Source organism: Clupea harengus, chromosome 21, assembly GCF_900700415.2.
Source record: "Clupea harengus chromosome 21, Ch_v2.0.2, whole genome shotgun sequence".
Taxonomy (NCBI): domain Eukaryota; kingdom Metazoa; phylum Chordata; class Actinopteri; order Clupeiformes; family Clupeidae; genus Clupea; species Clupea harengus.
In genome coordinates this window covers 4024852-4041353 of record NC_045172.1, presented here as the reverse complement: position 1 = coordinate 4041353, position 16502 = coordinate 4024852, and the positions used below count along the sequence as shown (strand labels likewise).

General features: G+C 44.6%; 1 protein-coding gene across 3 annotated transcripts in view; it reads left to right on the top strand.

Annotated features, from left to right (window-relative positions):
• The window catches only part of pkp4 (plakophilin 4), a 42273-nt gene that overhangs the window by 10739 nt on the left and 15032 nt on the right, over nt 1-16502 (top strand). For 2 of the 3 annotated variants that reach the window (XM_031558721.2, XM_031558722.2), the window contains exons 3-8: nt 2646-2758; nt 5288-5322; nt 6884-7015; nt 7417-7577; nt 7836-8265; nt 16079-16249. In XM_031558721.2, coding sequence (XP_031414581.1) covers nt 2646-2758; nt 5288-5322; nt 6884-7015; nt 7417-7577; nt 7836-8265; nt 16079-16249 — 1042 coding nt within the window. The remainder of the gene's footprint in view (nt 1-2645; nt 2759-5287; nt 5323-6883; nt 7016-7416; nt 7578-7835; nt 8266-16078; nt 16250-16502) is intronic. The other variant, XM_031558723.2, reaches the window with a different exon arrangement.

The following is a 16502-nucleotide window of genomic DNA, read 5'->3' as shown; positions in this document are numbered from 1 at the left end:
GATTAGTTGGCTCATAACCTTTAATGTGGTGACTCACCAGCTGAATAAATCTATGTCTTCTGCCTCTATAGACTTATTGTTCTTAATTTCTTTTTACTTAACGGAGTTATTATACTATGGATAATCACAGTATGTTTCTTATTAGTTTCTTGTTGATACAAGTTGCACCGGAGGGTATGGTTGGCAAGGGTAAGTACTTACATGGGATGCACAAGATTATTCATTACCTCCTTAATTACACCTCCATAAGGAGGCATGAAGAAGGATGTGAAAGGGGGGGACTCAAGATACGTATTGGGGTATTTGGAATGCTTGTAAGTACCTTTGTGTTTTAATATGTGGGCTGTGTATTGGTAGCGCAGATTGTATTGAAAAAGGGCATAGCGAAAAGGCATATTTGCAAATGTGTGTATGCATTTGTGTTATTGTGTGTATGAGTTTGCATTTATGTATTTTAGATGCATGTGAGGCAGTGGTTGCACCGTGTTTGATTTCAAGTTTTTGTTTGTATGTGTGTCCATTTATAAAGACACGTGTATTATTTGTATACGTCTTTGTTTCTGTGTGTGTATGGATTTTGCACTGTGAGTAAGACTGTACCTGTGTGTGCGCTTCTGTGTGTGTGTGTGTGTGTGTGTGTGTGTGTGTGTGTGTGTATGTAGAAGGATGGCAAGGTTTCTATTTGTTAGGGTACCACCTCCGTGCCTGATCCTGTTAATCCTGTTGATTGGCATAATGTTGAACTGGCATAATGTTGAGAAGCGGAAGATCATCTAGAGAGAATTGTGGGCTGTCAATGCGAAACCGTATTAAATTCATTGTTGGAGCCACTTATGATGTCCTCCCGACTCCACAGAACTGCAGTCAGTTGGTTGGTGAAGCTGCAAGTTGTGTATGGGTGTTGGCTCATTAAAACAAATTCTGTCTGTAAAACTAGCTTTATCCAGGGTTCCTACACATGGAGACATAATGAGGTTTTAAATCATTGGCATGTTTGATTGAGAATAAGCTGTGTTGATGAGGGATTGTGCATTGTGTAGACTAGCACAGTCCTGCACCGGATTTGATCTTGTGACCTTGGGCATGGTAGGCAGACGTGCTAGCAAGGAGGCTAACACCCATGGATGCTAGCTCCTGTTGCTAGTGCGTCTCTTAAGGTGTCAGGGAGTGAAGTTTTCTCACCGCACAGCACTGTATCCGCTGGCATCTGTTACACTTCCACATCGAATATTACTGTCGGAATCGCTTTACTTGGAATCTGTATCGTCATTCTTCTTCTAGTTACCAGGTTCTGGCCAATCACATTACACACATACACACATCAATAAATAAATACACAAGTTGAGGTTAATGCTTTGCCAGTTAAAGAAAGGTACAGTAGAATTTATTTTGTGTGAGAGAGTGGCATAAAAGTGGACACCAGGTAGGTACAAACAGTACTGGCAAATGGGCAAAGGATTGGAGATTGCTGGCTGATGTCGGATCACAACTTCAAGTTCTACAGTGTATTGTTGTGGCTGCGAAGAGACCAGACAGTGTGAGGGTATTGTTTACTTTATTGAATTAACAATCCCCTTTGAAGAGGCGATTGAGAAAGCCTTTGAAAGGAAGAAATTAAAGTATGCAGAACTGGTAGCGGAAGGGAGGGAACAAGGTTGGCAAGCACACACAACACCAGTGGAGATAGGTGTTAGAGGCTTTGTGGCTAAATCAACCACAATGCTTTAATCTAATTTTGGTTTTTAAGAGTGGTCACTCAAAGGAGCTTTTAAAGGAATGGTCTGATGAAAGACTACACAGACTACTTGGGGACATGTGAATTAACCTGTAGACTACATGGGGACATGTGAATTAACCTGTAGACTACATGGGGACATGTGAATTAACCTGAAGACTACTTGGGGACATGTGAATTAACCTGTAGACTACTTGGGGACATGTGAATTAACCTGTAGACTACTTGGGGACATGTGAATTAACCTGTAGACTACATGGGGACATGTGAATTAACCTGTAGACTACATGGGGACATGTGAATTAACCTGAAGACTACTTGGGGACGTGAATTAACCTGAAGACTACATGGGGACATGTGAATTAACCTGTAGACTACATGGGGACATGTGAATTAACCTGAAGACTACTTGGGGACGTGAATTAACCTGAAGACTACTTGGGGACATGTGAATGAACCTCTATTACGTGAACAAGCCTGTTGTCACATAGTGATTGGGTGCCTAAGATGACAAGGGTTTGTATCCCAGTTTCTTCCCTTATCCTAAGCTCTGGGACAACAGGCACCACTGTTGTGCCTTCTGGAGGTGCTATGGGCCTAATTAAACGAAACACTGATGATGGAAAGTTCCCACTTGACAACCCTAGTGGAATAGCACAATAGCACACTGAATTTTACATATTTTCCTGTGTGTAACCAAAAAAGAATTATAATAATTTGACCCAGGTGATGTCTGAAGAATCAGGTCTGTGTGTGTGAGTCACAATTCTGTAAATAATTTACTCATCCTTTAGAAGATGTATATTAACATGACTCAAATTTGAACTGAAAGTACATTTTAAAAGAGCACTGTTGAGATGGTGTTTTGGGATCCAAATTTTTATGTTTTGTCCTCTTTACTTTGCCGTAGGAGCTGCAGTTTGAGAGGCTGACCCGGGAGTTGGAGGCGGAACGTCAAATTGTGGCCAATCAGCTTGAACGATGTAGGCTGGGGACGGAATCACCAGGAGCTGTTAGCATCAGGTATTGATAGTACCATAGTACTGAAGCCATATAAAAACTACAGTTCCTATGAACCTCAGCGTCTTCATGTACAGTTCAGGTACATTTCTGTAATGGAGTCTATTATTGTCATTTCCCACAACACATCACAACAGAAACCATCAACGCCCCTGTTTGGAGACATTGCCCAGGAGACAGTGCTTTTAATCTGGTGCCAAAATTAATGAATCATACCTACACATATGCACATACATGCATACACACAAATGTACATTGATAGAAAATCACACACCTCGTTCTGCATCGCAACCACACACACACACACACACCAATACCAATACACACCCAACACATACACATACTTACATTTACAACCCACACACACTCTGAAGCACGCAGACACAAGCACAATCACGGCATCGTCTCACCCTGTCTCCTGGCTGCCAGGGCTAGGCTAGGCTAACCTAAGCAGGGTGCAGGGCCTTGTAGCTGCGGGCCGTGGGCTGGGCTCCATACGCACTGGACTGGCTAATTCAGTGTTGCTGCTTGGCATAATGGCAGATCACAAGATGTTATGGGTGTGCTTGTTCCGTGGTCTGCTGCAGTCCCCCCAGCATGCTGGGCCAGCCTCCATCTGGCAGAATTAGAGTCTCTCTCTCTCCCCTCTGTTAGTAGTCAGGGGAAAGGCACACACACACACACACACACACACACACACACACACACAAGGGCTGGAGAGGCAGTCAGACCTGCCTCTCCGAGGTAATCGGGAGGGTTTTCGAGATGCGTATTGGTGTATTTGGAACGCTTGTAAGTACCTTTGTGTTTTAATATGTGGGCTGTGTATCAGAAGCGCAGATTGTGTAGGAAAAGGGCATAGCGAAAAAGGCATTTGTGCAAATGTGTGTATGCATTTGTGTTACTCGGGGTATGAGTTTGCATGTATGTATTTTATATGCATGTGAGGCAGTGGTTGCACCATGTATATTATGTTTGATTTGGAGTTTATATTTGTATATGTGTACATTGTATATGTGTAAGTATGAATTTTGTATTGTGAGTGAGACTGTACATGTGTGTGTGCTTGTGCATGTGTACAAAGTGTATGTGTATATGTGGGTGAGTGTGTGCTTGCAAGTGTGTGTGTGTGTGTGTGTGTGTGTGTGTGTCTGCGCGTGTGCCTGTGTTCATGTGTGTGTGTATATCTGTGCGCGTGTGTGTTCTCAGCTGCCATGTTACATCATGCCCTGGTGTCTGAGGCAGTGCTGGTGGCGTTTGATCAGGTGTGGGGAGAGCGGGCTTGTCAGTCTCTTTTAGTGTCTGCGGCATCCTGTCAGAACGCGACCCATGACCTTTAGTTGGACTGACTCCCATCTCCCACCGAGAACTCAGCTGCTTCCAAACCTCCCGATGGCCATCTCTCTCTCTCTCTCTCTCTCTCTCCCTTCCTCCTTCTCTCTTTCTCTCTCTCTCTCTCTCTATCTTTCTCTCTTTCTTTCTCTCCAGCATTCACAAGCATACCCTATTCCTCCCCTAGACAGTATAGATTGTTTGTTAAGTCATTGTCATTGTTCTCAATTTCAACCTTTTTATATGCACTAATGTGCACACGCATACACACACAGCCACTCATTCTGTACATACACACACACATACCATCAAACACAAGCACACACACACACTCACTCACATACAAACATATATTCACACATTTTTATCAAACTCGTACCATGTGTCTCTGTGGTGACTGCCAAGGACTCTATCCATGCACTGCTGCCATACCCCATGTTACCCCATATCCTCCATATGGCCATCTTTTCTCAGAACAGACAGTCGAGGATGGCCTCTTGTTAGACCTATAGGCCTGTATCTCCATACACCAGCCTGTGGACAAGAGGTCATAGGCTGAGATGACAGAGATGCTAGTCTCCTGGTTTATGGTCTCTAGTCAGGGGTTGTGTTTACTCAGGCTTGATGTCGTGTTGTTGTTGTTGTTGTTGTTGTTGTTTTTCAGTCAGATGCCAGGTGTCACCTGTACTGAGTCACATGTTTGCTGTTACGGGACCCTCCCTGTTTGTCTGTGTTCACTCCATATTTCAATAGCCTGATTTTATTTATGTTTCTATTTCTATTTCTCCTTCTTTCTCTCACTCTCTCTCTCTCTCTCCCGTTCTCTCTCTTCCTGTCACAATATATAGCAAATAGCAGTTGCATTGCTTTTAAATGAAGGCAAAAATGCTTGTGTGCTAAATATCATTATGTCATAATTAATATTTGTAATATTTGGAGAGAAATAATGAAACCTTGTCAGCACAAGAAAGTGAAGTGCTTATTGTTGAATTGACCATTTCTCTCTTCTTCTTCTCTTCTTTCTCTCTGTCCTTGTCCGTGTCTCTCTCCTCCTCCTTTCTTGTGCCACCCCGTCCTCTTTCTCTCCTTTGTTCTTGTTTTTCTCCCTGCGCCGTCTCCACTGCCCCTCTCCCTCTCCCCTGTCATCTTCTGCCATCTCCTCTCTCCCTCCTTGGCTCTCGTTCTCTCCATCACGCCCAGCTCGTCAGAGAAGTCGTTTCCCTGGAGATCAGCAGGTACCGTTGTCTGCCTCTTTCTCTCTCTTTCTCTCTCTCTCTCTCTCTCTCTCTCTCTATCTCTCTCTCTCTCTCTCTCTCTTTCTGTCGCTGCCTCCCTCTGGTCTTCTTTGAAATCATTTCATAATGAAAATGTCCTTTTGTCAGACTTGGACCCAGCTAAAAATCCGATGACTGAACTGTAGTTGAAGTCTTTTTATTGAACTGATATAATGAACATCAAACACTATAATGTTCATACAGTATGTTTCCACTGTGAAAGATAGCATTGTGTCTTGTGTTCCTAAGAATCGGGTTGGTCAGTTTTATGGACACTTTCAGAAAACATCACGGCTCTCTTACTAAGCTGAAAACACAAACTACCCTATTCTGCATTTTGCCACACAACTATGTTCAATCAATTGTTGGGTACAGTTAGTAGTTATCAGTCGAGATTTGGTTACTGGTAAAAGTTCAGTCATGTTCACAGATGGTGACTTTGCAGGGGTCTCTCTTGATCTGTTTTCTTGTTGTGTGATGCATTCCTCGACAGATTGCACGCTCTCAAAAAGCGAACATACTCGGCCCAAACTGAAACCGGTCACATCTGCTCTGAGTCATGTAATTTGGTCAAAGGAAAGGCAGAAAATGGGAGAAATGACTGAGCGTACTGCTTTATGTTCTGCGCTGGAAGTTATTTAGGAGAGAATATATGCTGAGGAAGACAGACTGAATGTCTTACAATAAAGTGAATTTAGGGCATTGTGAGTTCTTTGTGTAGTAGTCTTTTATCTGCCATGTCTGCAGGATTAATAGTCGTCAAAGGCCTTTCAGAAACTCCCAGTCTTTTACTGGCGTCACAGGTCTTTTACTATTAATGTTCTTGAGGTACCTTTTGCTGGCAGTTTTAAAGACATAAAGGTGGACTTGTGTGTATGTGTGTGTGTGTGTGTGTGAGTGTGTGTGCGTATGTGTGTGTCACGGCTGAATACCAAATTGCCTGTACTGTCAGATAAAGCTATCGCTGGCTGCTGCCTGTTGAATGCATGACATTGGCTCGCTCAGTGTTTCATGGGTGACTTGCCCTTTGCTGGGATGCAGTTACTCACACAAAAACACACATACGCACACACAGACAAATACAGACAGACGCAGAAACACACATAAACAGATACACATGCACACACTCCCACACATATTTGCACACAATTGAATGCTTTGCTTGGATTACCATAATCGGGGGGAAAAAATACCAAGATCCTAATGGTTTGGAAGCATTAAGCTTGAGACAATCTCTCTCTGATAAAATACCCACACATAAGGGTTAGGATGAAACATTGTCCTCTAAATTTACAGATGATACGGAACAATATTTTGTTAATTGCTTGAAAATGTAAACTAAACACACATTTTTGTTCATGTTCCCAAGACTACCAAAGATAGTATTTTAGTCCTGTAATCAGATGCAATACAGACACACACACAAACAGACACATAAAAACAAACACACACACACAAACCCAAAATCTAACTCTAAAAAAGACCTGCTTCCATGAAGTCACCTGTGCCGTCTCCATCTCAGATGCGTCGGCTGTGGGAGAGGTGCGGCCCCAGGGAGCGGAGGCGTCCCATTCGCCCTCGTTCGGGGTCAGAGGTGAACAGGACCGCCTGTCGCTCTATTCCCCTGAGTTGGAGCAGGTCTCCCTGCATGAAAGTGAGGGTTCGTCAATAAACACTCTACAGCAACGTAATACATCCGTATAACACACTCTACCACTGCATGAAGATTCTTGCTGAGATGCTTAATAAACATTAAACAGCATGGTTTATTAAATGCTTATAACAATGCTTCTAAGCTCTGACTAATAGCTTTGCTACTTTGAAGGTGAAAATGATGAATGCTTTTTTAGTCACTTGCCATATGATGTGTGTTTAAAATGATACAGTGAATAATCACGAAACATAATGGGAACATGTAGGAAAACAGGTGTAGAATATTGTAAATCTTGTAACTTCTTTTTTTTATCATCATTCTTTTTTTTTATCATTCATTCTTTTTCATCTTTTCCATCCATTTCCTCTTCTCTCATGTGTGTCCTTGGTCGTCTGTCACAGGGGCGAACTCGCGCAGTTCCACACAGATGAACTCTTACTCGGACAGTGGGTACCAGGAAGTCAGCGGTTACTATAGCAACAGTGCCACCCCAGGCAGGTCGGAAGGAAGGTCACAGTCAACAAGCTCCGCCCCCAGTGGCAGTTCCACGCTTGGCAAGCAGGTGCAGACAATTAGGAGAGGTCAAGTGTACACATGCAATTATAGACAAACACACACACACACACACACACACACACACACACACACACACACATGCATAGAAAGTAAATAAACCCTAATAAGTCTCAGACTTGTTATCTGTTTATGAGCTGTTATGAGATTTCCCTGTGTTGTAAATGCACATGTGTCTTATGTGCTTGAATACTTGTGTTTGCTTATGCGTTGTGTTTGCTTATGTGTGTGTGTGTGTGTGTGTCAGGGGGCTGGTACGGCCGGTGTGATGCGCCGCGTGTGCTCGGTGCCGTCCCGTGCTCAGTCTCCACTCCAGGGTGCCGCCTCATCCTCTCCCACGCGTCCACCCCTGCTCTCCTCACTGGGCAGCCCCTTCTCCTCACCTATCGTCTGCGAGCCCAAGCCCCTCTCCAGTATCTTCCCGGGCACCTCGCTGCCCCCGGTCTCCAGCCACAACCCCGACCCGCTCCGCTCTTGCTCGGCCCGCCAGGCCTCCGGTTCTGAGTCCGACTCCGGGGGCTCGTCGCCGACCCCGCGCCGCTCGGACATGGCCGCCCAGCCGCAGCACTACAGTAGCCGTGGGCAACGGGAGCCCGGCCTCGGGTACGACTCCACACTGGGCTACGTCTATGACGCCTATGAGAGGATGACGCTGCCTCGGCCTGACAGCCTTACAGGTGAGCCGCTGGAAAAAGGGGGAAAAGTGGTACAAACCAGTTCATTGTCACATCACTCTTAGTACCTTGGAATGTTTAGGCCATGTTCAGACTGTCAGTCAAAATCCGATTTATGTGTATATCCGTGTATTTTACTTCCCTCCATTTTGGTTTGTGTCCAAAATTCCGGCTCAATGTTATGTTGTAGCAACCAATGTAGATAATGAGAAAATCAGGATGGCCACACGGACACACAGATCGGATCTGATCACTTGTAATGTATAAAGCAGACAGTCAATCAGGAAAAAGGGAAATCGGATATGCAAAAAAAAAAACTGATTCAGACCGAGAGTGTGAGCTGAGCCTTAGAGCTCAGTGCTGTTTAGCTTTAATATTTCAAAAGACTGTCACCATATGCTTTCTACCATGTACCATTAGGTGCTGGATAGAACTAGTTTCGCTGCCTGTGTGAGAATCACATTCATGTCACAGTTGGCTTCATGCACGACAGAATGGTTTTGTAGGTAGAACCAATTGCATGCATAAGGCAATGAGACCAACTCTCCTCCCTCATCCGGTATTGAGTGGGACGGAATGATCTGTCATCGTATTCCTACTGTTCTACAGCAGTCAGCTTAGATGTACATATGTAGAGGCACTACCAGAGCTGCTGTCTCTTAAGCTGAAACCAAACCCACACAATCAGTCAGGGATGAAAACGAATCATATCTGTATCGTATAATATCTGAGTGAGTCACTCTGCTGTGGCGATGAGCAATGGCCATCTCAGCTTATTCTCTGGCTGCCTGGTCTTTGTGCAGCTACCTGTTTTTGCTGAGTGGCCAGAGAGTGTGATGGTTAAAGCTCAAGTGTCTCAGGAAGGGATCTATCAATGATGACATTGACTTGGAGAAGGGGCTACACAGGAGAGGTTCTTTTAATGACATGCAGTGCATCACTGGCCGTTTGTTGAGGGACACGAGTCTTAGATATGCCTTCAGTGCACTCTGATTTTATGCCTGTGCTATCCAACATAAAAAAAACTTTACGATGCATCATAAAACGACTTTGCCAACTTTTTGGAAGGGGAATAAAACGTGGCTTGTATATAGATGGATTGACAGTAAAGATATGCTCCTGTCTGCTAGTGGGAGCTGTGAGTCTGAGGTGCTTTACTGTAAAAGAGTTGTCTCTGTTCAGTGGCAACATTGCAGGTGTGAGCATGCTACATTAAATGTTGTTAATCAAATCATCATTATGGTCACAGAAATTGGCAGTGTCCCCTAAATGGATTTCACTTAAGGACCAAGCATGCTGTAGTATATTTGCAATTCTAATTACATGCAACATCATAGAGTTTTGTAAAGTTCTAAGAGACTGTTTAAAAATAACTGCGATGGTTGCCAGCATGATCATGAGGGATGAACCATTATAAGTGAGTGCATTGCCCACTGGCACCGAAATTCTGTGTGCCTGTTTTCAAAGGAGATGATTACAGATGCTGCTGTAATGTGCATACCCAGGCTTTTAATGTCAGCACAGGGAGTTAAGCACTCCAATAAAAATACTGAATTAGCATTATCCCTCCATTAGCTTCAGATTGCCTGGACACTATATTGGATGGTGTGTTTTTTTGAGCATGATAGCGTGCTTTTTGAGTATGATAGCGTGCTTTTTGAGTATGATACCATGCTTTTTTTAAGGAGTGCGGTTTACCACCACTCTTCTCCGCTGGCCTCTCTCCAACACACAAGCATTATTTCTCCTCCCCTGGGAGCTGCCATCTTCACTGTAAATAAATGCAGCGCTGGCCAGTAAGCTGGGCAATGATGATCGTCTCTATCTCTCATATCACCATCAGTCTGGGCAAACAGACACACAGACAAGTGCACACAGACACACACACACACACACACACACACACACACACACACACACACACACATACACACACGCGCACACACATACACATACACACACACACACACACACACACACACACACACACACACACACACACACACAGAGTTGTGAACTGGAATGTGAGAGAGGAAGTGGACTGTTTGATGCTGGCCCAAGGCCCTCTCTGTGAGGCTGCAGTGTGAGAGTTGTAATGCCATTAGACGTGATTAGCAATGACTGTTCGTCTCAGTGGCACATGACTGCGGAGGCTCATTAAATGGCTAAATGTTGTTCATTTTCAGTGTGGCAGCATCAACAGATGTGTGTCTGAGTATGTGGACATGTTTCTATATATGCAGCTATATGTGCTATATTCTGGATGTAGCGTATGTATGCGATTCTTAGTTCTTCTATGTATGTGTGTTTGCATATGGCTATGTGTATTTGTGCTTGAGAGCATGTATGTTTTTGTGTGTGCGTATGATATGTGCAGCTGTTCATGCTACTGTTTATGTGTGAGTTTATGTGTGGATGCATTCCGTAGTTCTGTGTGCGTGTCTGTGTGTGTGTGTGTGTGTGTGTGGGTGTGTGTGGGTGTGTGTGTGTGTGTGTGTGTGGGTGTGTCTATGCATGCTTGTGTGTGCATATATGTGCGAGTTTGTGAGCAGAAATAAAGTGTGTGTATGTTTGTGTGTGTGTGTGTCTATCTGCATGTGTTTGTGCATCTGTGCGTGTGTGTGTGTGCATCTGAGTGTGTGAGCATCTTTGTGTATGTGTGTGTGAGCCGAGTTGCCGTGTGGGCATGAGTGCGCTTGATTAGACCATGTCTCTCTCGATCCCCACAAACAGAGCCAGCTGAAGGCTCCTCAAGTGGTGGCTCTTTTTACAGGCCTCTAGCCTCGGGCTATGATCTTCTGTGAGAGTTTAAGTCCATTGTGGTTACTGTGATGTCTCCCTCTCCATCTTTTCCTCTCTCTCTCTTTCTCTGTCTCTTTATGTATCTATCGCTCTCTATCCCTTCCTCTCTCTCTCTTGCTTTTCTCTTCTTCGTCTTATCCCCCCCCTTCTTTTTTCTCTTTATGTTCCAATTACTCTCTCTCTCTTCTCCTCCTCCCTTTTACTTACTCTTGCTCCTTCTATTAGACCTTTTCTCTGTCTCTCTCACGCTCACCCTCTCTCTCTCTTTCACCCACTTACTCTCTTCCTCCTTCTCTTTCTCCCTCTTTTCACTCTTCTCCTGCTCTCCACAGTGTCTCCCCCACACACAGAGGAAATGATTTATCCTGTTTGCACACAGCCCTCTGTAGAGCCCTATCCTCCTGTGTACCCTGTGCACAGTGTGGTCTATACATACAGCATATGGCATATGGCATTTCATCACGCCCTAGTGCTATATGAATATGTCGGTCGCCTCTCATTGCATGACTAATACACTCCCTATAGCTCCTGTGTGTGTGTGTGTGTGTGTGTGTGTGGTGTGTGTGTGTGTGTGTGTGTGTGTGTGTGTGCGTGTGTGCGTGTGTGTGTGTGTGTGTGTACTTGTTTCTGTTTGAGTTTGTGTTTACATTAGATTTAGTATTTGATTAATTTGTAGGCAGGAGTGAGTTTGTTGATACTGTGTGTGATTGCATGTGTGTGCTGCTCAATTCATCTTGGTTGTTCGTGTGCGTGTGAGCGTGCGTGTGTGCGTGTGTGTTTGTGCATGTGCGCGTGCGTGTGTGCGTGGGTACTCCTTCACAGGATGGCAGATGCAGCAGTACACTGATCCAGAGCTTTGGCAGCGGTGTGATGTGTTTATTATGAGTTGTTTTGCCTGCATGGCTGCTTTGTATCTGCTTTGCTCTGGAAATTGTGTTAAATCTGATGCGAGTGGGTGAGTGTGTGTGTGTGTGTGTGTGTATGTGTGTGTGTGTTTGAGTGTGTCTCAGTGTGTCTGTTTTGGTTTGAAGCAGGATTAGTGTTATGTGTACTCTCTCTCTCTCTCTCTGTTTCTCTTTCTCTGTGCGTGTATCTCTCTCTCTCTCTCTCTCTCTCTCTCTTTCTCTCTATCTCCCTCATCCCAATACCCCACTGCCCTACTTACTCTTAAAAAAAAAGCTGTCTTTTTTTATTTGGATAGCCCGATAGAGCAGCGTTTGCACAGAAACTGCCTTTCAGCTCTTTGTACTCCAGCAGCTGTTCTCCCTCAGATGTGTAAGAGAGTGCAGAGACTCTCAACCCTCAGGCTCGCTTTCCTTGAAAGAGGATGATGGTGGCTAACCGATTTTAGACACGTCGGTGATTCTAAGACATCTTGTACTGTGTCACTGGGAAGGTTTTATGCAAGACAAAAGTTTGGTCTTTAGAGGTGTAGTCTGTGATTCTAATCTAGGACACATTTTGTCAAATTAAAGGGATTTGTTCCTCGATGAGTTGAGAGCAAATGGCAAACAAATAAGTCTTTTGCCAAAGTCATGGACAGCATCTTTAAGTGGAATTGGTTTGTACCTCAGTTGACATTGTGTGATTTTAACAACATGGAAATTAATGCATTTACGACCCATGCATGAAATTAACTGTAAGATCGTTATTTTTCCCAATCCTCACAAAACGCACAAAAATGTGTAGTTTCTAACAAGCATAATGTATCCTTGCTCCAAATTGGCCCATTTTTCCATTCCTGAGGAATACATGCACTACAGCGCTAAAGCTAATTAGCAGTGCTGTCTGAATCAAAATGGAGACTTCCACGTTCATGAGGAGTGTCAGGCAGATGATCTCACGCGTCAGGCACTGCTGTAGATCATAATGCATGATTTATGAGGAACTGAGCTGTCTGTGCCTGCAGTATAAAGGTTCCTCATTGGTACGTTAGTTTTTCATTTCTGGATGTAAAGTAAAAGTTTTTTTCATTTGAAGGCCATTTCACTCTCTGCATGCGACTTCTGCTGAAAAGACTCTTCAGAGCTAAAAGCCGCCACAAAGTATTGTGTGATACTAGTTCCAAAGAAGCCCTCATTATGGTGTTAAGTAGAGCAATCTCTCCAAGAGGGATATTACAAGAACCCTATGCACCCTATGATATCTCAAGTCTAGAAATTGCAATATGAGACTGTTCTTGACTAGGAACAGGAGTTATTCCACCCAGAACACAGAAGTCAGGCAGGCCTGTTGTAAAACCTTTCCCTGAGGAGAAGGAGTCTCAGACTTTGACAGGGGGTCAGTTTGCAGGAGCGGTTTGTCTGGTGAGGCGTGGCATGGGGTGAGATGTGGGCCAGTGAGACGAGCTCGTTAGCAGCCATCGTTAGTGGAAATACACTGGAAGACGGAGTCCCAGAGGCACCGCAAGCTCTGGAATGGCATATTAGCCCCTGCATATGCACACACACACACACACACACACACACACACACACACACACACACACACACACACACAGAGACACATATAGACACACACATACACGCATGAACACGCGCGCACACACACACACACACACACAGACACACACACACACACACACACAGACACATATAGACACACACACATACACACACGCAAGCATGCACACTCTCTCACACACACACACACACACACTCTCTCTCTCTTTCTCTCTCTCTCTCTGACTCACATGCACAGAAATTACATCATACCAACACACAGACACACACACACATACATTGCATTACACAAACATAGATCAGATGAACACACGATTCCACACTTCTAAATCACACACATCAACACACACTCATGCATCCCAGATCTACATGTAACACACAGCTTGCACTAATTCATACATGAATGCACTTGCTTGTCCACATTATTCTACCACAACACACACGTGCAATCCCCCTCCCACTCACATACACACATGCACACACATGCACACACACATTAATTCAATGCATTTAACCACTGACTTCTTGCCATGTCGTCTGACTCATCATATCTTCCATGCTGCATGTGGCTACTCCAACGCTGCATTGTTCGCTCCCAGCTTAAACCGCAGGAGCCGCGCAGCATCCTCAGGGCCTGTTAGTTCACATAAAGCCTTAATCCATGGACCTCCAGAGGCTTCTTTCAATGGTTCCTCACCTCAGCAAATCCCTTTAGAAGCCTGCTGATGAAGCCTGAAGGGGCCCACAATAACCTCCCTCTCCACACACACACACACACACACAGACACACACACACACACACACACACAGACACACACACACACACAGACACACACACACGCACATACATGCACACACACACACACACACACACACACACACACACACACTGTCGCGCCACACAGGCACAGTTGACACAATCCAATCCCTTTTCTCGGGTGTCAGGCGTGACTCGCGCACAGAAGGGGTCCCAGTAGGAAAGGTCTTTTGCTTCTCCAAACAAAAGAAGGTCTTTAATGGTGTTCTTCAAAAGTAATTGCATAGAGGAAAAGATGTCCATTAGGAAATTAGTGTTTACTATTAATTTCAAAAAGCGGCAAATCACATTGGCCCAAGCTGTCTACATGCGTCTACAGGTCTTGGGTTTAAATGGTCCATTTCCTTACTGAATAAAAAGCCTCCCATTTAAAAATGTTAGTAGGTTGTGTAACTGTCAACTCAAGTGAAGACACTAAAATTGCATCTCTTATCTCATCCATATCTCAGTCTAAGCAGCAAATTGCTCACCAAGCACAGGAGATTTGAAATGCAATGTGGTATGATTGCCTTGTGGCCTGGGAATCCTTTGGCTTTGTGTGTGTGTGTGTGTGTGTGTGTGTGTGTGTGTGTGTGTGTGTGTGTGTGTGTGTGTGTGTGTGTGTGTGTGTGTGTGTGTGTGTGTGTGTGTGTGTGTGTGTGTGTGTGTGTGTGTGTGTGTGTGTGTGTGTGTGTGTGTGTGTGTGTGTGGAAAAGAGAGAGAGAGAGATAGAGAGAGAGATTAGGGGCCAGGGCAGGAAGGGTGTGATTGCATGAATAGGGTTACAGCTGTAGTGTTATAGCCACAATGTTGTTCTGATCTCTGCAGTGGAAGCAGCAGCTGTATGTAGAGAAGAAGAACTTCAAATGTAAACAGACATGTACATAATCAGGGGCACTATTAGACATTTCACTCTTACTCTGGTGTGCATTGCTCAAGGATACCAGGTGTCAGACTTCTATAGTATACAGGAAACTCTGGACCACTCTGCTCATCTTGTTTCATGTTTGTCGCTCTCATTTGATGGGGAGCCACCGAATGTTTCTCCCATCTCGCTGAGAACACTCAATATGAGGAATGATTTTCCTTCTGAAGACTCGTAACGCTGTCTGTGGGCTTTGAAGCTTGGTCATGCGAGCCATGCCTCTGAGAGAGAGGGTTGAGTTATGTCGCTGTGTTGATGGAATGAGGACAGCAGGGTTGAGGAGGGTGATGGTTTTTGCCACGGAGCTCTTCGTTGGCATCTTGTTGGCATCTTGTTGGCATCTTGCACCCTGATGTGCCACCGCCCCGTGAGAGGGAGACTGGGAGGTGGGGTGAGTGTGTGAGTAGAAGCCCTGAAGGATGCATGAAAATGGCATTCGTGTAAAAGCTGAAGGATGGGAGTTGAAGAGTTTATCAGGAGCAGAGTGTCTACTGAGTTTGAGATAATTTATTCATTTAGCAGGCACTTCCAAAGCAACTTCAGTTTCAGCAAATAAAGTATTCATTCAGGTAGTCTGTAATCAGTATATATTGATAACCATTGGTATATATATTGGTATTGATATTGATCTTGATATCAGTCATTGGTCAGAATTTATCAGTATGTATTTCAAGGTAAGTCTTTAGGTGTGTTTCATTTTGTCGACATCCCAAGCAACTAACATTGCAATTAAAGTATAACTTGTATCCGTGGGTATTGATTAGTATGTCTTGGTCATTGATCAGTATTGATCTGTGTGTACTTAAGGGCATGTCTCCTCCTCACTCCTAGGCCTGAGGAGCTCGTATGCCAGCCAGCACAGCCACCTGGGTCAGCAGGTCAGGCCGACGATGTCCCCGGATCGTCACATCACGCCTATCTACGAGGACCGCACCTTCCAGCGGCAGCTCTACTACAGCCCCACGCACGGCTCCCAGAGCGCCCTCTACAGGTCGGGCACAGGTAAGGAAGGCGACGGAACTCAGCAGAAGTGCGGATGGACTTATGAGCTTAATGTGGACCAGGAGAGGATAATCTCCGCCATCAGCCACTTATTCAGTCGGTGCCTTTTATCAGTCTGTAGCGCACAGTGATAAAGGCTCTTCCTCTTTCTTTCTTCCACACTCTCTTTTTTCACTCTGTCGCTCTCTCTCTTTCGCTCTTTATCTTTCTTTCACTCTCTTCTTCACTCTCACTATCTCTGTCTTACACGCAC